The 23,624-nt window shown below is 47.6% G+C and overlaps 1 protein-coding gene across 2 annotated transcripts; it reads left to right on the top strand.

Moving 5' to 3' along the window:
• Positions 1-794: 794 nt before the first annotated feature.
• Sgk2 (serum/glucocorticoid regulated kinase 2) lies at positions 795-22,853 on the top strand. 2 transcript variants are annotated; one of them, XM_040732794.1, is made up of 13 exons: positions 795-863; positions 1,997-2,144; positions 2,703-2,752; positions 3,268-3,325; positions 3,486-3,569; positions 4,769-4,900; positions 6,550-6,662; positions 6,933-6,969; positions 7,986-8,072; positions 11,975-12,070; positions 12,623-12,778; positions 15,393-15,482; positions 20,116-22,853. In XM_040732794.1, exons 2-13 carry the CDS (start codon positions 2,109-2,111, stop codon positions 20,278-20,280), a joined length of 1,104 nt encoding a protein of 367 aa, XP_040588728.1. In that variant the 5' UTR covers positions 795-863; positions 1,997-2,108; the 3' UTR covers positions 20,281-22,853. The 2 variants fall into 2 exon arrangements, with proteins under 2 accessions (XP_040588728.1, XP_040588727.1); XM_040732793.1 differs by lacking the exon at positions 795-863 and having other exon boundaries at positions 2,019-2,144; positions 4,772-4,900.
• The last annotated feature ends 771 nt before the right edge of the window (positions 22,854-23,624 follow it).

A 23,624-nucleotide genomic window follows, 5' to 3' on the forward strand; every position in this document is an offset into this window, starting at 1 on the left:
TACCAATAGGACATAGACACACACAGTGTTGGACCTATACATATGATTACATAGTCACATGCACATATTACTAGACACAGTCTCATCTGAAGACAGACATATAGACACTCACAAGCAGGCTTACACACAAACATATACTATACAGTGACATACTGAATGTCTGAGGACATTACATACACTACACACACAGAAAAACAATGATAAACTCAGCACAGATGCACACTCACATGTACATAATGTTGTCATGCCAACACATATACACTTCCCTTTTTTGTTTTTCAACACAGGGTTTCTCTGTGTAGCCTTGGCTGTTCTGGAACTCACTCTGTAGACCAGGCTGGCCTCAGACTCACAGAGATCTGCCTGCCTCTGCCTCCAAAGTACTGAGATTAAAGGTGTGTATCACCACTGTCTGACACATGTATACACACACACACACACACACACACATCTGAAGTCTGCAGCCACACTGGCACACCAGAGACATGCCAAAGCACAACTCTCCACAAAACACTTGCAGAGAGCACATACCCTGACCCACACTAACACACACATTCTTGCAGTCCCCAGTGATCCCCAGGATCCTCTGGGACTGCTACATATCCCCTCATCTCCTAGAAAGCACTGGTGTCCCCGAGGAACAGAGGTCTCCCATCCCATCCTAAGCACTGCTGGATGCTGCGTGACATCACCAGCCCCCTCAGTACTGCCACTGCTGGAAGTTCTGAGCTCTGTGCTGGGGGCACCAGGCACTGACACTTGGCTCTTGTTGGGAGAACAGAGAGAGTCTCTCTTGTCTGCCTGCAGCCTGTGCTCAGCTCCAACTGCTGCATCTTCCGGAAGCCTCTGCCCAGACTGCATAGGTATGTGGGACAGGGCAGCCAGGGCCAGACACAGGACCCCCTGGGGGACAGGGGACAGCCTAGGGAGGGGTGGTGGTGTCTCGGGCTGGCTGTGGGAGCATCAGAAAGGCCAGGATGCACCTCCCTCTGCTAGAATTCTACAGCCTGCTGTGCAGGAGTTTGGCAATGGGAGGCCTCTAGAACAGCCTAGCTGAGGAACTCCCTTCTGTCGCAACTACTTTCCCAGTTGGGTAGCCTCCAACCTGGTAGAAGTTCCTGGCCATGGGTGAATGGATTTAAGGGTCCCACCCAGTCACAGAATGGTGCCTCAAAGACCGTTCCTTAAAAAAGAAGGTGATCTAAGAGATGCCAAAGCCAACAGCAACCAAAACTGGGGTCTTTGAATGAATAATTTGCACCAATCCCTGTGGGAGGCACAGAGCCTGTGAGGTTCCCAGCATATGAACCGAACCCTAGACAGTCGGCTTCTCCCACTGTGCTGCTGGCTGCATAGACCAGCTTCCGAGTCCTTCTATCTACCACTTGAACTCACACTCTGGCTACCTGGGGGATTTCGTGGTTCTGGCCCAAAGACCCCAGTGTGGTTGCTGTTACTGGGAAAGCACCCAAGCAAGATTGTATTCAGCACAGAGCTTATATCCTGGGACTTTCCACAAGAATTCTGGGTTGCGAACATGCCTATGTGCGAGTCTGTAAAGTCTAGGCTACCCACAAACAGTAAGAGCTAAGAAAGCCCTATTCTAAATCATGTGTAGTAGCACACTTCAGTATTCTCCCCATTTGGGAGGCTAAGGCAGTTCAAGGTCAACCTGAGACATACAGCAAGCTCAAGACCAGCATGGGCTACAGAGCAAGGCCCTGTCTAGAAAGAGAGAGAAAGAGAGAGAGAGCTTCACTGAGAAGTAAAAGGAGAGATTCATCTTTAGGCTTACAAGGGTCCTGCCTGCTCCTGCCGCCTTGGAGTTCTGAGGCATCTGTCAATCACAGGAGTCTTCCTGTCCTTTGCGAAGTTCCTGCTAGACAGGGACCACACTAACCGTCCCTCTCCATCCCTCCTGAACTGTTTGGTGAGAAAGGCTGGGTCTGACAAAAGTATCATTTGTCTCATCCATGCATGGACTTCTGGTCTTTAGGGTGGGAGCTGCTAAGATTGTATCAGAAGTTAAAGGTGTGCAATCGGGCAGACCTGCCTGGAGGCCAAGGTCTTCCCTGTACCCCCAGAGCCCACCTCATCACAGCTACAGAATGGCTTCCAGCCCAGTTGGAGCTCCCAGCCCACAGGTGAGCAGTTCTTAGTCTTCCTCCCAGCACCCAGCACCCTGCACTGGGGACTCACTTCCTCCCAAGGCTGAGGAGATCTGTAGAGATACTAGCCAGCCCTGTGGACTTGCAGTGCTGCCAGGTTACTGTGAACTCACAGAGATGGCCATTTGCAAGGAAAATTGAAGAGAGATTTGGCAGGGAGCTATAAGAAGTAGATTTGGTTACAAAAAAAATTGTGACATTGGTTATGAGAATATATAGGTTCAAGTCCCACCTTGACCATCTGTAAGACCTTGGACAACTCCTCTCTGGCTTCAGTTTTCTTTCGTATAATTGTCATGATGGCCAGTAGCCTGTCAAGGTCATTAGGAGAAGCAAGCGTGATGAGAATGAATAGATTGAGGAGGGGGTGGGCACGGAGGAGTGAATGGGTGCGAGGGAGGTAACCCATGAAAGAAGGGAGAGGGAGAGGTAGGTAAGCTGGGTAGTAGTGATGTTGGCCAAACCAGGGCCTAGGCCAAAGGAAGAGGAGGGAGCCTGCTGGTCTTGATCGCCTCTTTCCTTAAATGTCTTCAGCCCTCTAGGGCCAATGGAAACATCAACCTGGGGCCATCAGCTAACCCAAAGTGAGTTCTGTTTTCTAAGACAAAATTCCTCCCTGATGTCCCATGGCTGGTTCTCTTGGCTTTAAAAATGTAATCCAAGGTCCCTGGTGTGCTCAAAACCTGTGCCAGCTGGACCAGAATCCCTCTAACCCCGTGCCTGTGAGGCTTCATCTCTCATTAACTTCCCAGCCTTGGCCCAGGCTGAGTCCTCTGCCTGGAATGACCCCAGACGTTTTCACTGTCAGCAACTCTCCACCCAGGCCCTTCTCCTGGCTGGGGAACGGGGGTGGGCGGAGAAGACTGCCTTCTGCACCATGTCTCCCCTAGTTTTAACTGGTCTGTGAGCTGGGGTGGGTGTGGGGAGAGGTGTGTGAGGCTCCATCTTCTGAGCTTCTTGGGTCTGTAAGACACAATGTTCTTCAGGGGCGAGGCCATGAGGTTCCTGTAAGGCCACCTGCATTTCCCAGCTCTGAATTAACCAGAGACCCAGCTTCCCAGCTTCCAAATGGTGACCCTTGCTCTTCTCATGTCCACAGTGCCCGGCCCACAGACTTCGACTTCCTCAAAATCATTGGCAAAGGGAACTATGGGAAGGTAAGTAAGGAGAGGAGAGTGGAGATTGGAGCCTTCCACCCCCTGCCTTCATTAGCACATGCAAAAGAAGGCTCACAAGCCGAATACCTGTAGAATGGGTGTGGGGGCTGCCAGGAGAACCTTGTCCTCCCTGATGTCTTGGGTCTGTACTTTCCTTCAGGTCCTACTGGCCAAGCGCAAGTCCGATGGAGCCTTCTATGCAGTGAAAGTGCTTCAGAAGAAGTCCGTCATAAAGAGCAAAGAGGTACCGGAACCCAGGGATGGTTATTTCCCCTCGTGCTTCTTGATTCCCAGCCTAGGGTGACTTCCCAAGATGGTTCCGTCTCCAAGAGGTCAGCATGGGCAGCTCAGAAAGTCCATCTCCCACACAGAACCCTAACATTTCTAGAGGAAAGCAGGCCAAGCCATTTCCCTAGGAACCTTACGGAGGATGAGAAGGTCTCATCATTCCAGCCTTTAACAGAACCCACGGATGACCAGTTCTCTGTCCTCTCTAGGTGGCAGGCTCCCCAGGGGCACACTGTGGGCTCACACCACACCCTCTTCATAGGCCCTGTGAGTCTGGCCAGCTTGGATCTCTAGATGCCTTGGTGACTTGAATTCCTTCAACATAATTTGGAGGACAGGGAGAGGACAGAATGTGAAGTCAAAACTACTCTGGAGACAGTGATTCATGCCAACAAGGAGAGGAGGTCTTCTTGCATAGGTGGTCGTGAACTGACCCTGACAGTAAACAGCAATCTGATAGTTTGAAAAGAAGGTGACATGTCCCAGGGCTAGGAGGATGGCTAAAACAGCATAGTGCTCCCTGTGCAAGCATGAGGACCTCAGTTTGATCCTGCATAACCACATAAAAACACTAAGCATGGCAGCATGTATCTCTAATCTTGGTGCTGTGGAGATGGAGAGAAAGTATCCCCCAGGCTCACTAGCTGGTTAGACTAGTGCAAGCAGTAAGTTATAGGTCCAAAGAGAGACCCTATCTCAAAGAACAAGGTGGAGACATCCATCACGTTCTTATGTGCACGTGCACACGGGCACACACACACACACACACACACACACACACACACGGGGTAGGGGGACTGTACAGGTAGATAAAATAGCAGGATCAAAGGCATGAGCATAGATACTGCATGACATTGTTTTTCTAGAGAGTTTCCCTGAGACGCAGTCATCCCATCATAGTATCTGCTTTGCTTGTCACCCTGGGGCAGGGTTTTCTGAAGTTACAACATTTGTATGAAGTGACTGGGGTGAGGCTCGGGACACTGACTTCTAAGTACTAGACAAGGAGGCTAGGCCTGGCTTGGGAACAATAGAGAGCCAATGTGGGTGTCGGAACTGGGGCAGGAAAAAGTCTTGGACAGGACACCTCCATAAGCAATGTCACCTGGATTGTGCTGGACTGTGACAAAGACCCCTGTCCGTGTGACTCCACAGCAGAACCACATCATGGCAGAGCGCAATGTCCTGCTGAAGAACGTGCGGCACCCCTTCCTCGTGGGCCTGCGCTGCTCCTTCCAGACCCCAGAGAAGCTCTACTTTGTGCTTGACTACGTCAACGGAGGAGAGGTGAGTGGGCCTCAGGAAGGCAGCTGTCCTCCCGTGTGCCAACTGCGCTTCCCACTTAGAGTGAGCTCACTGAATCCCTGCAACCGACCCGCTTGGTAGTCCAAGACACTGAGCGGCTCAGCTGAGAGCCTCAGCTCAGTAAGTCACTTCCCAAGACAACCCAGGCTGTACCGGGTCCTTTTCTCGATTGCTGTTGCAGGGGTGTTTGCCACACAAGGTGGCTGCTACTCACTTACCAGGAAAGGTCTCTGCTAATAGGAATGTGTGCTCACTGTTTCCCCAATACTTCCCTTCCCTACACCCAGGCAAAGGCTCACATCCATCTCTATCATTTTTTTGTTTTGTTTTACGAGACAGGGTTTCTCTGTATTGTTTTGGAGGCTGTCAGTCCAACCTGGCCTCGAACTCACAGAGATCCGCCTGCCTCTGCCTCCCGAGTGCTGGGATTAAAGGTGTGCACCACCACCGCCCGACTCATTTTTTAAAATGTATTTATTTCCATGTATGCGTGTTGTACATGCCTATTTTTATGTGTGGGGCAATCATGTAGGTGCATGTGTGTTTGCACATGGAGGCCAGAGACTGATGTCAAGATTCGTCTTCAATTTCCCTTCCACCCTTTTTTGTCAAATCGGGGTCTCTCTCAACCAAACCCAGAGCTTGACAGTGTGGCTAGTCTTGCTAGCCAGCTTGCTCTGACGATCCCGTCTCTACCTTCCAAGGCTGGAATTACAGGTGGGCAGCCATGCCCACATGGCATTTATATTGGGTCTCTGGGGACCTGGGCTTGGGTCCTACTTGCAAGGCAAGCACTTTAATCCCACTAAGATATCTCTTTAGTCTGATGTCGCTATCCTAAGTAGAGACCTGAGATACCTGCTAAGTCCAAAGCAAGGCAGGGACATCATCTTGGACTTTGCTTTGCTTTGCTTTGTCTCACTGAACAAGGGGGCAAAATTTAGTGGGGGCTCTTTTCAATTGTACCAAGTTTGGCCTATGTGTAACCAAATGTTTTTCAGTCTGAATCCAACAGGGGAGGTTTCAGCCTGCACATTCCTAGATGTTGCAACCAACAAAGCAGACCAAACAGGGAGAGCTAACCTGGGCTCAGTGTGACATCTTAATGCTTGGGTTGGAGGAAAAGCACATTTTGTTGGGCATGATGCCTCCCACCTATAATCCCAACACTTGGGATATGGAGGTAGGAGGATTGAGTTCAAGGCCAATCTGGGTTACATAGAAAGAATCTACCCCCTCCTACTCCATCCCACTCCCCACACACAAAGTATGTCTTGATCGACCTGGTTTCAAATTCCAGCTCGGCCAACTCTGACATGTGGGGCCTTAGACAAATCATTTAACACCTCCTCCTTTGACATGAGGCTGACATCGCAGCTGAGATCTTGAAGATGGTCATGAGATTTAAACGAGAGTTGTCAAAGAGCCTGGCTTGCAGCCTGGAACACAGGAGCTGCTTAATTAGGCTATCTGACAGTGTGGAGAGCACACGCGCGCTGAGGGGTGGGGTCCGCACGCAGTCTTTTGGTTCAAGTACACTAGGGTGACTGGCCTGCATGGGGTCGAGGGCCTTGAAGGACCCCGTCTTGTGATCTGGGACCCAGCCACCGTCTCACTGTCCCCTCTCCCAGCTCTTCTTCCACCTGCAGCGGGAACGTAGGTTCCCGGAGCCCCGGGCCCGGTTCTACGCCGCAGAGGTGGCCAGCGCCATTGGCTACCTACACTCTCTCAACATCATTTACAGGTGAGGCCCGCCCTTTGCTCGTGGTCAGTCCCAGGACCTTTCTGCTCCACCAGACAGGGATTGTGTGGGCCATGAAGTTCCAGCGAACTTGGTCCTTTGACTGAGGAGGTCCCTTATTTAGGGGTGGGGTGTCCTCCTCTCTAGAGTTAAGTACCCAGACTCCCTGGGTTTTCCTTCTTCACCTGTGGGGGCTTCTATGAGTAGTTCTCCTGCCAGGACCCAAGTCCCCAATTCACTCAGTAAATGACTGTTTTCTCTTGTTTTCTGCAGAGACTTGAAGCCAGAAAACATTCTCTTGGACTGCCAGGTGTGTGGTGTGGTGTGTTTGTGTGTGTGTGTGTGTGTGTGTGTGTGTGTGTGTGTGTACACATGTGCACGCGTGTGTACATGCAGCTCAACTCTATGCTCTCCAGTCACAGTCTGTACATATAGGCATTTATGAATTACACATGTATACGTGTGGTAACATACATTCTTGTGTATATATGTACATATGTACTCATGCACATATCTATGTATATAAACCTGTGCACAGGAGACTATGTATGTATGTATGTATGTATGTATGTATGTATGTATGTATGTACATGTGTATGTATACAGACCTGTGGGGAGAGGTATGGCCAGGTGGAAGCTAGGGACCTGTAGACCTTCCATGTTTCCTGATGCCCTGGAGACAGCCCTTGAGATGAGTGTGGAATGTAGGTTTCTTGGGGAACGTTTTCCAAAGATACAACTTTAAGGAGAAAGAAGAAAACGGGGGTGGGGGAGCACGGGGAGAGGTGCAGCTGCGCTGTGGTTGCAAGAGAGGCCTCAGTACATCTCACAGATGGGAGCCCTAAGCAGGGATGGCTCTTCGGGATGGTAATAAAGTTGACACAAGGAGATTTGGACCTTCATGGCCTCTACCGCTCAGTTCTGGAGCAGCATGACTTTGGACAGGGCACAGTCCCAGCAGTGAGAATTAGGTACGGCAGCTCCTAACGTCTGATAGCCCTCTGTACCTGTCCACCTTCTCCACCCTCACGCTCAGCTGGCATTGGTAGACTTGATTTCTCAGTCTTCAGCCCTTCATCATGGGGATTACTACCCAGCAAGAACATCCTGGAGTTGCCACTATTGTAGACATGGGCCTGAGTCATGATGAGCTGGGGAAGACAGCAGAGTGTCGTGTCCCCATCCTGTGCCCTGAGATCTCCTGGTATCCAGGCCAGGAGCCCCCAGTCTGCATGCAGCTTGTGTCCCCTCATACTGCATAGCCATTGCTCTAGGTGTGGCATTTGAGCTTTGGCACAACCCCTTCCTGTTGTCTCTCACCCACAGGGACACGTGGTACTGACAGATTTTGGCCTTTGCAAGGAATGTGTAGAGCCCGAGGAGACCACATCCACCTTCTGTGGCACCCCCGAGGTATGTGGAAGATCTGTGGAGAAGGCTGACCATTAGTGGCTGAGGCCACAGCCCCTAAATAAAGCCACCAGGCTACAGCAGACAGGCTTCACTCAATCCTCTCAAGCTCTTCCCTGAGACAGCCCTATACTGAGACTTCATTTCCTCATGAGTGTCAAGGGACCAGCTTTTGGAAGGGTGGGCACCCAGCTATCTCTAGTGCGTTCTACCGCTGCCCAGTGGGAATAGCAAGGTACAGCTGAATGTGAGCTTGCATGCCTGTAATCCCAGCTCCCAGGGGGTTGGGGACAGGAAGGTCAGGAGCTTGAAGCCAGCCCCAATTGTATAGTAGATCACAGGTCAGATGGGACTTTATGAGTCTAAAAGCAAATAGATACAAACCTTATTTATTGTGATGTTGGGGGTTGAGCTCAGAACCCCAGGCATGCTAGACAAGTACATTTAAAAAGTAAAAAGTAAAAAAAAAAAAGACTGGAGAGATGGCTCAGTACTTAAGAACACTGGTTACTCTTCCAGAGAACCTGGGTTTGGTTCCCAGCATACACATGTCAGCTCAAAACCACCTACAACTCTAGTTCCAAAGGATTCAAAGTCTTCTTTCAGCCACCGTGGGTATTGTATGCAAGTGGTACAAGCAAAACACCCATGTACACAAATTGAAATAAATCATGTATGTAAATATGTATATTATAATGTGTGTGTGCATGTGTGCACGTATGTATAAAGGCAGAGATGTAGAGCTGTCTCCACAGTTAAGAGCATTTGTTTTCTTGCAGAAGGTCAGGAATCCATGCCTTGGCACCCACATGGCAGCTCACACCAATCCTCCACAGTAACTCCAGTTCCAGAGGATCTGGCACCCTCCTCTGGTCTCAGTGGGCACTGCACACATGGGGCACATAGACATACACATGTAGGCAAAACATGCAAACACATAAATAAATCTTTAATAAAAGTAAAAAAAAAGACAGGACTGGTGGTGTAGCTCGATGGTAGAGCACTCATCAAGACCCTGGATTTGATACACACACACACACACACACACACACACACACACACACAACACAACACACACACACTATAATATGCCAAGTAAAAAGAAACATGTGATACCAGGCATAATGACACATGCCTTAACCCCAGCATTTGGAATCACAGAGATCTCTGTGAGTTTGATAATAACCTGGAATAGACAACAAGGCTACATAGTTAGAACCTGTCTTGGGATGTGTGTGTGTGTGTGTGTGTGTGTGTGTGTGTGTGTGTGTAGGGAAAAGAAAATAGGTGAAACTAATTTTAACAGTGCACTTTATTTAACTCATTTTATCTCAAATCTTCTTATTTAAATACATAATCAATATCAAATTGTGAAATAGGGCTGTCAAGACTGCTTAGTGGCTAAGGGCACTTGCTGCTAAGGCTAAGAAGGTAAGGGCCTGAGTACAATGCTTAGAACCCATGTAGTAGAAGGATAGAACTGATTTTTCCAAACTGGTCCTCTGACTTCCATATGTATGTATGCTATAGCATGTGCGCGCACGCACACACACACACACACACACACACATGCACACACGCACAAACACACACGAATAAAGTAAATGTGAAAATGTTGAAATAGTGAATTATTTCTTAGTGTTACAATCCAGCATGTGAATACATTTATAGTCCTTCTCAGCTGTGATTGACCACATTTCAATAGATCCAAATCTTTTTTCTTTTTTGATTTTTAAGACAGGGTAATTCTCTAGATGTCCTGGAACTTGCTTTGTGGACCAGGCTGGCCTCAAACTCAGGAATCTGCCTGCCTCTTCCTCCTGAGATTAAAGGCATGAGCTACCACCCCCAACTAGACCCAAATCTTGATCCTTTACAAAAGCAATTGTTCACTAGCCACATGTGGCTAGTGGCTGCTATGCGGGATGGCACTGCTCCACAGGACTAAGTCCTTGACCAGGAGAGCGTGGCCTGAGAGTTCAGGTCAGGGCTTGTGTAAACATAAACATGACCCCTAGACAGAGTCTAGAAGGTGAAATTTGTAGATTTCTGTAATTCCCCATGCCTATCTTCATTGAGAGGATAAGGCCTGAGGATTTTAAGAAAGTGCTTCAAAATGATAATAATTAGGACAGGTAATATATAGCTCAGGGGTAGAGTGATTGCCTGGCATGCCTGAGGCCCTGAGTTCAACCCCAGCATCCCAATAAACAAACCAACAAACAAATAAACAACACGTGTCTGAGCATGAATTAACCTGTCTATCTGTGCCCTGGGATTAAAACCTTTCCTTGAAGTCCCACCAGTCTTGAATGTTGGACCTTGAACTTGCAGGGCCCCTGAGGGTTGGACAGGTGCCAGAAGGGGGCAGAGGGCGAAGGCTACAAGCACCTCCCTGTCTAGTCTGGAGCAGGACTTGAGAGCCACCTGGTAGTGTCTATCAACCTGCAGAGCTGTGCCTGGTCCTTCAGGTGGGTTCCACCAGGTCCCATCATGTCAGTCAACCTCTCCCAGAAGGGACCCTTGTCTGTGTTTGTGCATGGGGTGCCCACCCGATAAAGCTGACCCCGAAGTCTGACAACAGCCAGTCCTTCAATGGGTGTAGCTAGCTTAAGGAGCAGGGGTTATGGAACTGTGTCTCATGTAAGAGATGTCTCTTCTTCCAGGACTGCTACAGTCATACAGACAAGATTACCTACATTTGTTCCCATTAGGGACTCCATGACCTTAGTGTTTGTTTGTTTGTTTAGTGTGCGTGTGTGTGTGTGTGTGTGTGTGTGTAGTATAGGTACATGTTCATGTGGATGTGGACAGGTTCATGTGCACATGTATGCGAATGGAGGCCCGAGGTTAATGTCAGGCACCTTCTGTAAGTCCTCTCCACATTATATTTTGACACAGTGTCTCCAACTAAGCCTGAGTTCATCAATTTTGCTAGGCTGGCTGGCCACTGACCCAGGGATCTGCTTATCTCCTCACCATATCACTGGGGCTACATATGTGAGCCGTCTCACCTAGCTTTTATGTGGCGGCTGGGATCTAGATAAAGGTCCTCATGCTTACACAGCAAGTATTTATGACCTGAACCATCACTCCATCCATCTCTCCATCTCTCCATCTCTCCAGCTACCACTCGATCTATGCTCCCATTTTAAGGGTAAGAAAGTCAAAGTTCTGGCAGGTCAAATGCTTTCCTGGACACACACACTGAAGAGGGTTCCAGGTGGTATGATTCTCTTCCCTTCCACAGACCCACAGGGTAGCTGTGTCTGTTGCTGGGACTCTGTTCCTTAGTAGCAGACAACCCGAGGCCAGGAGGTCACTAAGCCCTTGGGACTGGCAAAAACACAGCACTGCCTATGGTTTTTTCCCTTGTACCAGGCCACGGCTCCTGGAGTGTTCCCGTCTGTCAATATGACCTGGAATACCACCCCTTTCCCGACCTTCTCCCATGCACTAAGGTTTCCATAACAAGTGTGTGCCACATTGCTTTGGCTTTGCTCCCTTGTCACCCCACTACACCGTGAGGTGCCTCCAGGGCTTTCCCAGTGCTAGGACACAGATAGCTTACAGGTGACCATGTACTAATAAGAAGGCATGCCTGGCTTCTGAATTACCATTCTGGCTTTGCAAGCAGATCACAGACAGATCGTGGCTCCCTTTACCCCTATGGCTGGTACTCCTGTGTAATGTACAGCTGTACAACTACACAGGGCAATCTTGCCTGATCTCCTGTATGTCCCCAGTGCACTGCAAAGGGCCTGTCACCCTCAGGTCTCTGGTGAATGGATACTAATGAACACAGGATAAGCTATGACAGTGGGAGCAACCCCCTTCAAGGGCCTTCGTTACAGATAGAGAAACAGAAGCTAGGCGTCCTCGAATTCCTGTACTTCTCCCAACAGTACCTGGCCCCGGAAGTGCTTCGTAAAGAGCCTTACGATCGAGCGGTGGACTGGTGGTGCTTAGGGGCGGTCCTCTACGAGATGCTGCATGGCCTGGTGAGTGGACAGAGATGTCTATGGGGGCACATGTGGCCTGGGGAAGCTGAGGGTGGTCCCCAATTCATGTAGCTTGCTCTAGCTTTGCACAGGGAATTAAACGAGCAATCTATGCACCCCAGGAGGAAAGATGACGCCAAAGTGAATATGAGGAATGTACAGCTCTTTTAAGTAGTGTTATTTTCACAGTTTCCATTTATAACACAGCCTCTTTGCAGAGCGGAGAGCTACTTTTATTGTACTAAGATGGAAATGAGGCTGAAGGTCACAGTGTGGTAGATTGAGGACTAGCCTGGGCTATGTACTTATGTGGAAGCCTGTGTGGACCTGCCTGAGGCTGGCTTTCCTCTGGCCTGGATTCTCCAGCATGGCACGCTGTAGAAGGAGTAATTTCTGAAGGTTCAGAAGAACCAGTGGGTAGAGGAGCTGGATGAAGGGCAGGAGGAGTCCAGCTAGTGTATCCTGGCTGTCCAGCTTGTTCCAAAACTCCCTGATAAGACCCTTTCCATGATCTCATGGCTGAACCCCCAGCTTCTCTCCCTGTCTCCACAGCCCCCCTTCTTCAACACAGATGTGGCCCAGATGTATGAGAACATTTTGCACCAGCCACTACAGATTCCTGGAGGCCGGACAGTGGCTGCCTGTGACCTTCTGCAAGGCCTTCTCCACAAGGACCAGAGGCAGCGGCTGGGCTCCAAGGCAGACTTTGTAGGTGACCAAGCAGAAAAGCACAGGTCCCTTTCTGCAGGGACAGTTCAGAAGCACCTGCGGTGGGACTGCCTTCTGCTGCCCTCTGAAACCAGGAGTTGTCTGTCTGTCTGTCTGTCTGTCTGTCTGTCTGTCTGTCTGTGTCTGTCTGTCTCTATTCTCTTTGTGTGTGATGCATGTGTATATGTGTGTGTGTATGTGTGTGTGTGTGTGTGTGTGTAGGTCAAATGTCTTCTCCAATTGTCCACTTTATATCTTGGGACAGGGTCTCTCATGGAACCTGGAGCTAACTGATTGGCTAGACTGTCTTTGCCTCCTCGGTTCTGAGATTATAGAATACGCCACCATTCTCAGCTTTTACATAGGTGCTAGCAATCCAGGTTTGGGTCCTCCTGCTTATCTAACAAGCAATTTACCAACTGACCCACCTCTCCAGTCCCTGACTACTTTTTAAAAACATACAGTGTTTTAGCTAATCAATATTTGCCGAATCAGCACTGACCTAGGTACCAGAGGTTTAATAGCCTGGACCTCTAACATGCCTAAGCTTGAAGGTGGAAGGAGACAGACAAAAAACCAGAGATTCTGTACAACTGTCACCAAGTGCGACAAATTTCAGGAAGGAAATGAACAGTGAGCAGAGATAGACAATAAGGGTGTATAGGGCTGGTGCTCTTTCACACTGGCATGGCCAGGCAGGTCCCCTCTAAGGAGGTGACAAGCTGAACTTGGAATATGAGGAGCCATGTGAAGAATTGGATGGAGGCTTCCCAGCCCTAGGCACATGTGTGAAAGTCCTGTGGTCTATACAAAGGGGAGAATGGCAAGAAGCAGAGTGTGTTTGCGAGACACCTGGCTGGACACATAAGACATGGGGATAAATAATTCATAGAATTCATAGTCTGTTCCTTTCATTCATTTTCTGACATATACATGTTTTGTTGTTGTTGTTGTTTTTACGAGACAGGGTTTCTCTGTATTGTTTTGGAGGCTGTCGGTCCAGCCAGGCCTCAAACTCACAGAGATCCGCCTGCCTCTGCCTCCCGAGTGCTGGGATTAAAGGCGTGCGCCGCCACCACCACCGGGCACATACATGGTTTTTTAAAAAGACTAAAGCATCACTTTAAAAATAATCTTAAACCAAGCATGGCGTTGCACACGTTTAATCCCAGCACTTGGGAGGCAGAGGCAGGTGTATCTCTGTTAGTTCAAGGACAGCCTAGTCTACAAAGCGAGTTCCAGGAACTACTTTGGCTACACAGAGAAACCCTGTCTTGAAAAACAAAACAAAACAAAAATCTTATTTATTACTTAGTGTAAGGTCATTTCAGGGCCAGCAAGATAGCTTGAGTATAAGATGTCTGTTATCAAACCTGGCAATCTGAGTTTGGTCCCCAGGATCCACGTGATGGAAGGAGAGAACTGACTCCCAAAAGTTGACCTCCACGTGTGGCAGAGGCAGGCAGATTTCTGAGTTTTAGACAAGCCTGGTCTAAAAAGTTAGTTCCAGGCCAGCCAGGGTTATACATAGTAAGACCCTGTCTCAAATGAGAAGGAGACAACTGTAGTCCAGATGGCCTTAGCATCTAAAGGAAGGCTCCAGGACTGCTTGCCCCCACTCTGTGGGTAGCACAGCTTTTTGACCCATGTCTGGCATATGATAAGAGTTTGTAAGCATTATAAACACTAAAAGATCTCCATGCCAGGTTCTGTGATGTGTGACAATAGGCTATTTGCCTATCGATTCCCCCAGCCTGCTTGTAGATCTGGGCTTCTGTGAAGACAGACCCCCTTCCTTCCAAAGAGGAATTTGCATCTTAGAACATGCCTGCGACTCTTGAATTAAGTTATGCATTCACAGAAACCAAACCTCTGAGAGATGGTACTGATGCAAGGTGTTGGAGTACTGTTCAATGTGAAACAGACCGAGGGAGGACTCTGCTGGGAGGGAAGGTGGTTTAGGAATGAAGTGGGAAACCATGCCCACGACTCACTCCTCGCTTGAGTCCCTGGAAACCTGCCATTTTTCTTAGGGCTTTATTTCTCCCGTCGTCTTTGGTGAGCAGGTTTGCCCTATTTCTCTGGCTTGCACTCTGGAAGAATCAAGGTGTATTAATGTATTTGGAGGTGGGAGGCTGTCTCCAAGCTCTCCCTGCATACCCTCTCCCCCAGTAACCAGTTCTTTTGATGTTTTGCCTGCATGTATTTCTGTGTGAGAATGTTAGATCCTTTGGAACCGAAGCTACAGACAGTAGTGAGCTGCCATGTGGGTGCTGGGAATTGAACCCAGGTCCTCTGGAAAAATAGCCAGTGCTCTTATCTTCTGTGCTATCTCTGCAGTCCCAATAACCAGCTCTTTAGCCTTGCTTATAGCCATGCCGCCAGAGGCTAGTATGGTGTGGGTGCCGAGACTTAGCTGTGGAAGGCATCTGTGAGTGTAGAGGAAAAAATGGATTCTGATGATGTGGGAAGTAAGATGTCTGTCGACAGAATGTTCCCTGGGCTGAGCAAACCAGCCAGAGCTGCAAAGTTCTGTCTCGTTGGTGGCTAGTTGTGGGCACCAGTTGGGGAGCGACTGTGGCGAGGACTGCTGACCAGTGTCTTCTTCCTGCAGCTCGACATAAAGGACCATGTGTTCTTCAGTCCCATAAACTGGGATGACCTGTACCACAAGAGGCTAACTCCACCCTTCAACCCAAATGTGGTAAGTGAGCACAGGGTGGGGTCTCCAGATTTTGGCTTCTGGATTCCGAAGGCTGGTAGGCTCTAGGCTTTTTTACGGCTGGAGAAGCTGAGGGGCCAAGAGTCTCATCCAAACCACAAGAGTGAGAACCGGCTCCGGCTGCCCTGGCCTCCCATGGCTAGCTCAGCCTGAGCAGGATGAGCCATGGGTTGCTCCTTTATCACCAGCACCTTAACTCCACCACAGAGCTGATACAGTGTTTATGTTTGAGATGTAGTAGCCCCGGCTAGCCTTTATGTTTGAAACATAGCCCAGGCTAGCCTTTAGTTCATGTTCCTCCTGATGGTAAAAATGATGTGTACTTCTTGTCCAACGTTGTAAAATGATGCTGGAAGAAGCAATCAGACAATGGCGATGTCTCACTAGGCGAGAGAAACCACTGTTGGTAGACTTCCCTCCACACGTGTATACTGCCAGGATTCATCATTCCCTATTTACATCTTTTTCCTTTGGTGACTTCCTGCCCCATGAATGTGACACTAGATTTGTTTTTCCTTTTTTTTGTGGGGGAGGGGGCGGTGAGACTCTGTAGTCCAGGCTATCCTAGATACTATCTCACTATCCCTGTATCTCTGGCTGGCTTCAAACCATGGTGATCCACACCTGTCTTCTGAGTACTGGGTTTGCAAGAGTGAGCTACCAAGGCTTGCACTAGCTTTGGGCAAGCATGCATATGTGTGTGGGTGCATGCATGCATGTGAATGTGTGTGTCTTATCCTTCTCCTCTATTTCCTCTACCTTGCTTTAAAAAACTGTTAGATTACATTCCTAAACCTAGCCACCAAGGTTTATTCCCTTATTTGGCCACTTCCTCCTCCTGAGGCTGACTACCAAGGCCCAGCTATCAAAGTACTGAAGCCCAGAACTAAAGCCCTCTTTGACTCACCTAATTAACTTGCCCAGTTAAAATGAACCACCTTATACTAACATGGAGTTTCCCCTTTTACCTTTATGAACCACCATTTTCCTGTGGGTCATATCTGTCTTCTATCTATCCAGAGACAGTTCTTTGTCCCTCCTGGGACAAATATCCCTTCCCCATCTTTGTTGTTACTTACCCCATCTCCTCCTTCTCTATCTCCTGGTTTTGTCTCTTATTCTCTGCCCTTTGTCTCTGTAGGGAAAATGAATCTTCTTTGTGCTGAGAACTTGGTCTTGGGGTATCCTGAGCTGATACTGGTATTTACAGCGCGCGCGTGCGCGCACACACACACACACACACACACACACGCACGCACGCACGCACACACACATACTGGAGTTTTTTGTTGTTGTTGTTGTTTGCTATTTTGAGACAGGGATTCTCTCTGTAGCCCTGGCTATCCTGGAACTCACTATGTACACCAGTCTAGCATCAAACTTAGAGATCCGCCTGTCTCTGCTTCCCAAGTCCTGGGATTAAGGCATGCACCAGCACCCCTGGCATGTGATCACACTTAATGTAATGCTACGTTAGAAATGAAAATGAGGTTGAGGAGCTGCAAAAGCAGGCAACTTCATGGAGATGATGAAGCAGTTGCGGGTACCTATATAGGCTAAACAGAGGCAAAGGACTACATGCACCATGACCAATTGTGAGATTATTGACAATGGGATTTATATTCCAGTGGGAAGTTTGAAAACACATTTAAAGAACACTGGCTACTTCTTCCTCTTAGCCTGTCTGTATAGGTGTGAAGCTATCACCAAGTGTCTAAAATCACTACAAATACACAGTTTCCTAAGACAAGCATAGAACCAAGATCCTAGGGCCATGCTGATCCTTGCTCTTGGGACAAGATCATTATTTTTATGATGTTTGGATACTTTCTCCTGCTGGAGAGTTTCCTTTGACGGAGTGTTTTCTTTTCTTGGATATTCAGTTTTCATGTGCTAGCCTTGTCCACTTCTGACAAATCCGGCTCATCACTCATGCTGACTAACAGAAAGACTGCAGACTCCAGGGCTCACACAAGGCCACCAGTTTGAGACACTGCTTGCTGGGGACTAGATTCCAGCACCAGGTTCTTCATAAAAATCAAGATATGCCGGGCGGTGGTGGCTCACTCCTTTAATCCCAGCACTGGGGAGGCAGAGGCAGGTGGATCTCTTTGAGTTCGAGACCAGCCTGGTCTACAAGAGCTAGTTCCAGGACAGCCTCCAAAGCCACAGAGAAACCGTGCCTCAAAAGACCAAAAAAAAATCAGGACATATTTAGTCCAGGGTTCTGAAATGTTTCTTCCTTTTTGGATTTTATTTTTGTATGTTGTGAATGGAACCCAAGCCTCACACATGCTAGATAAGTACCCTACCACTGAGCTACACCCCAGTTTTATTTTTTGGGACTTAAACTGACAATAGGGATAGTGTTTAATATGTACCTGTGGAGGGTGTCAACACAACTCTCAATTAAGATGGAATAAGATATAGTGTATCCTGGAGCCAAGTATGAAACACATATTGAAAACACAGATTTAGGTTACCTAAAATTACATGTTCCATCATGGTAACAGTTTTGTGAATAATTTTACGATAAAATTACAGAGAAAGTCATAAACCTGGCCTTTTTCGAATATGTTGGTAGAAACATTAGGTAGGTGGGTTACAGGAAAAATCTCTGCTATAGGCCTTAGGTGTTAACTAAAGATATTCTTGTGGTCTTTTATACATCCCAGAGGTTTTTTACTGTTAGCCACAGGATGCTAGGTCAGACAAAGAGGTAGACAAGGAATGACTGTTAAGGGGGGGGGAGTGGCTAAAGATAGCCCAAGGTGAATCGTAATTAGGTCCTAGACCTGAAACATTCCAACCTCTCCACAATTACTGGTTTTAATCAGTTGATCAGACCTACATGCAGTTCTTTTCAGGAACTTTGGTTCACAAGAGAGGATATGTGTAGAGTCACAGGAAAGGACACAGGAAAATACAGTAATGCATGGGCATTAAAGTGACACATATTGGAAGATTCCTTCTTCTGATATTACCACATCCTTTATTTGTAAAAACAAAACAAAACAAAAACAAAAAGCTGGAAACTATTTGGTTGTCAAGAACCACACAACTGACATGGTTAGGCAAACATCATGGGTGAGAATCACAGTCTGTCCAGGAACTCTGAGCCTTGGGCTGGACCACTGCACCCTATGACCTTCTGAGAAGCTGGCAGCCACGGCTTGCTGGTTTCCCCAGCCCAAGACCTGCATGCTAAAACAGACCTGCAGACCCTTCCACCTTTGCTCACCTGCTTATATTGTAAACCCAGGGGCAGTGACTTTTCCTCTGCAGAAACACTAATGCTGTTTGCTCCTGCCCTCTAAAGTAAGGGGCTTCAAATAACCATCTTTTAAAGATTGTATTTATTTTTAATCATGTGTATGTATGTATGTATGTAGGTGGGCGTGTGCAGGTGGGTATGGTGTAGGGGCAAGCTGAAACCAGAAGAGGGCATCAGATTGCCTGGAGCTGTGGTTGTGTATCTTCCCAAAGAGTGCTGGGAACCATACTTCAGTGCTCTGCAAAAGCAGCAAGCACTCTTAACTACTGAGGCAGATCTCCAGCTGCTGAACAAGTCTTCTTTGGATTCTGTGGGTTTTTTGTGGTTAGACAGACAACTCTTCTCTGTAGAGCCCTCAGGTCTGTGGTTAGCAGTGCAGGAGTTGACACTGCTAGGCTCAGATTATCTCACTTGTGCTTGTTTCCTGAGTCCCCTTTACCTCCATCAAGGCAGTCTGAGCTTGTGTACATGGTGGCCTCAGAGTATCAACTGAGACAACTCCCAAGGTACTCTTTTCAAGCCTTTGCTTAGTTATTTGGCAATGTCTGATTGGCCAGTCACATGACTGGCCCATATTAAAAAGATGGGTATATGTATTCTGTCTCTGGAGTGGAAGCAGAAAATCTATTATCACTTATTTTATTTTGTTTTTTGTTTATTTGTTTGCTTGAGACAAGGTCCATCTATGTATCCCTGGATGCCCTGGAACTCATATAGGTAGACCAGGCTGGCCTCGAACTCGTAGAAAACCACCTGTCTCTCCTCCCAAGTGACGGGATTAAAGGTTTGTGCCACTATGCCCAGCATCATATCTTTTTAAAGACGGGATCTAATGCACCCCGGCTAAACTCAAACTTATTAATTAGGCTGAGGATGACCTTGAAGTTCTGATCCTCTTGTTTCCACCTCCCAAGAGCTGTGTGTGTGTGTGTGTGTGTGTGTACACACATAGGTGTGTACAACTATGCTGTTTGCCTGTGGACATTTTTTACCATTTCCCATACATGTCTTCCCGGTGTCTTCCACATTACCCTATTCTGTCTCTATTATCTAGGACTTATCAGACTCCTAAATGATCCTCCTGCCCCCCTCTATCATATAAGGTCCTTGAAAGTGGAGGCTTGCTCTGCTTTGTCCTCCCACATTCCCAGCACACTTAGGAAGTGTATGTTGACTAATGGCTTGTCTGCGGATTGGTGTGGAGCATGAGACAGTCACTTTAAATATGAAGGACCAGGAGGCACTCAGAAAGGAAGGTCTGGCATCCTTCTCCCAAGCTCTGAGATCCTTAGTTGACTCATATCCCAGTGTCGCCTTCTCATCCTTGGCTTCTACTGACAGGAAGGACCTGCTGATTTGAAACACTTTGACCCAGAGTTCACCCAGGAAGCAGTGTCCAAGTCCATTGGCTGCACCCCTGACAACGTGGCCAGCAGTTCTGGGGCCTCAAGTGCATTCCTCGGATTTTCCTATGCACAGGATGACGACGACATCTTGGACTCATAAGAGGCAAGCACTTATGAAGCCACCAAGACCAGCTGGCAACTTCCGGGACTACCTTCTGCTGCCAGAAAGACACAATGAGTCTGATGACTCAAAGAAGACGGAGGTGCTTACCATTACATAAAAGTCAGTGCAGGGCTCAGGCTGGCAGGACAGGGCACTGAGCACCCAGGTGTTTATAGTTTTGATTTGCCCTTCTTGAGAAATGACTCCTCTGTTTGGTTTGTTGTTGTTGTGACAAAATGTCCAGGAAAAGTAATGGAAAGAGGATCCATTTGGACTCACCATTTCAGGGATTTCTGCCCATGGCTTCGGGCCCCATGGCTGTCGTCTTTAGCCAAAGCTGAGTCATTTCGGTGGAAGGAGTGGCACAGAAAATCTGCTTACCTTATTCCTACCAGGAAGCAAAAATAGAAGACTGGGCTGGGAATAAGATTCACCTTCAGAGTAATGTCCTAAGTGACCGACACCCTCCAAGCGGGACCAACCTTTTAGTTATCACCTTTCCACGCCATACAATTATGAATCTATGAGTGGACTAAACAACTGATGAATCCTGGGCCCTTGTGATCCAATCATGTACTAAAAGGGTCAGCAGAAAATGGGAACCGTCAGAAAACACTTCAGATCCAAACTGTAATAGCTTTGAATATTGGGGTCACATGATCACAAAATGGTGACTGGTACCATAGCCACCACCATTGTGTTCTAAGCAAGAGAAAAGGAGGAATGGAACAGGAGTGGGTTAAAAAAAAAAAAGCACCATAACCAGAAGCCCAGTCCAGTGGCTTCCTTTAGCACTTCATAAATCCCCAGTCCTACTTAATGGAGCCTGGGTACAAGCTACTTCTCATAGTAAGGGAGTTCAAACATTCAAACACACTGAGGGAAAGGGGAAGAGTGTTTCATAGGCAGCCAGAACTCTGGGGAAGGTCCTCTTGGTATCTGAATTTTTATTTCAGTGTGTAAAATGATGAGATGTAGTGTATTGCCTTCAGTTTCACATGGCTGTGTGTGGATGGTCTCTTTGTTTTGAGTAGTATTAGATGAACTGGATATTTTCTAGTAGGTATGGTTGCCTCAAGACCTTTTAATTTTCAAGGAATTCCCTATTTTTGAGGCTTGATTAGAGGGGGGGAGTGGCTACCTCTATTTAGAATAGGAAAAAAAAAAAGCCAGATCCTGACTTCCTCATCCTTCTCTGAGCTCAAGCAAGGCACATGGTCCTGAGATGCATCTGTGCCAACCTGGGCCCAAGGACAGGACTGGGAATTCTCTCGAGTTCCTCCTGTAGAAGAGGTGACAATGTAGATTGTAGCACCCAGTCCTCGGCATAACAGGGCTGCAGCTCTGCTTCTGGAAGCCTCAAGGTTTTCTTCTGAAGACTTCAAAGTCTTTTAACACACTCCCTTTTTACTTAGTTGTCCAAAGTCAACCTCAGAACACTCCTCTTGGGTGAGTTGTGGAACAGATGTTCACGGCTGTTAGCAATTTTTATCCAGATGCCCCTAAAGCAGTAATTACTTTACCTTCTTTTGTCAATCAAGACACAAGGTCAGAGAAACTGTTCCTGCTTGAAGGCCACACCACTGACACAAGCTGGGATATGGAACTATTTGACCTTGGGCTCTACCCTGTAACCTTTGGACACGTCTCCTCCTCCTTCAGGCTGTTGAGTCTTCCAAGCCGATCCGCTGCCTAGCTTACTAAGTTCCAGGTGGTCAAGCTCCGTCATTTCAAAAGCTAACTCTGGCTGGCAAGAGTGTGAGTGTGTCGTGTATGTCCAGGTATGGGGTAGGTTGTTTTATTTCAGTTTCTTTTACAAACCTGCAGCACATACTCCAGGGTAGCGTATGTCCAGACGTGCCCAGGTATGGGGTAGGTTGTTTTATTTCAGTTTCTTTTACAAACCTGCAGCACATACTCCAGGGTAGCGTATGTCCAGATGTGTCCAGGTGGGGTAGGTTGTTCTGTTTTAGTTCAGTTTCTTTTACAAACCTGCAGCACATACTCCAGGGTAGCGTATGTCCAGATGTGTCCAGGTGGGGTAGGTTGTTCTGTTTTAGTTCAGTTTCTTTTACAAACCTGCAGCACATACTACAGGGTAGTGTATGTCCAGATGTGTCCAGGTGGGGTAGGTTGTTCTGTTTTAGTTCAGTTTCTTTTACAAACCTGCAGCACATACTACAGGGTAGCTTCATTAGCTTGCTGGTTGGTTTGGGGACAACGGGAGGACTTCACTTGGTTCCACCCCTTTCCTCTCAGTTTTGTTCCCTCTGTCCCCTGCCCTAGGAATTAAGGAGGGTGGCAAGGCTGGGACTCATGAAAATTACTATTAAGATTTGTATGGGAAAGAAGCAATTTCCATCTTAGCTAGTACAGGTTAATTGCTAGAGGTGGGATACAAGGAGAGAACAGGGATTTCCACTTACAGGATTGTAACTGCCAGAAATCTGAACATGCTGTCAAGTCCACAATCTGCTGGTTCTGTTTAAGATGGTAAAACCACAGAAAGTTTCACCAGGATAGGAAAGAAAAATGCAGAGCAAGTGCACTATTAAACTGATTGTGTTATATCTATGTTTATTGAAATATCGTCATATCTGTATATGTGTGTGTGTGTGTGTGTGTGTGTGTGTGTGTGCGTGCATAAACATGCCACAGGATACATGTAGAGGTCAGAGGAAGTTGTCTGCTTCCACCATGTGGGACTCAAGGATTTAACTCAGGTTGTCAGGGTTAGCAGCAAGTGCCCTTTTGCCAGCTGAGCCATCTCCCTGGGCCCACCCCAAGTTTTATAAGCATCATCTATAATCCTCAATAGGCATTTAGGAACTGTTCTCAATTTACAGGCAGGACACACTCAGATTAAGCAACTTGTCCAACTTCACCTAAGACAAGTCAGTCAGACACTGGATTTGGGAGCAGCTGACTCTGAAACCCTCTAGCTCCTTCTGGAACCTGGTACAGTGGGAGAAACACTCTGGGAGGTGCTCTCTGTATGGTCTATTAGGACTTCTAGTACACACCGACAGTACAGAATGGTCCCGTGGCTTGCCCGACTACAGCTCGCTTTCAATTGCATCCTTAGTCGCACGCTTATCCAATTTGGCAAGCCATGCAGCATTCCTTTAGAAAAGTCTCCTGACTGGAGATTAATTCAGTGGTAGAGGGCTTGATGTAGAAGGCTCTGGGTTAGCTCTTCAGTGGGAGGGGAGAGATAATGTCTGTTCACACTCTTAACCACTTTTTAAATTCATAGTGACATGGTTGTGATATATGCCAGACAAGTTGTGTATTTTAATATCCTAAATGCAATGGTTCTATACATGAAGACATGACTAAAT

The sequence above is a fragment of the Mesocricetus auratus genome, unplaced genomic scaffold, assembly GCF_017639785.1.
Source record: "Mesocricetus auratus isolate SY011 unplaced genomic scaffold, BCM_Maur_2.0 Super-Scaffold_100028, whole genome shotgun sequence".
NCBI lineage: Eukaryota > Metazoa > Chordata > Mammalia > Rodentia > Cricetidae > Mesocricetus > Mesocricetus auratus.

Excerpts from the sequence above, each read along its gene's own strand:
- Sgk2 (XM_040732794.1), top strand. The coding sequence starts at position 2,109 with ATGGCTTCCAGCCCAGTTGGAGCTCCCAGCCCACAG. Across the intron at positions 2,753-3,267 it reads GGGCCATCAGCTAACCCAAA|TGCCCGGCCCACAGACTTCG; the intron begins GTGAGTTCTGTT and ends TCATGTCCACAG. Across the intron at positions 12,071-12,622 it reads ACGAGATGCTGCATGGCCTG|CCCCCCTTCTTCAACACAGA; the intron begins GTGAGTGGACAG and ends CTGTCTCCACAG.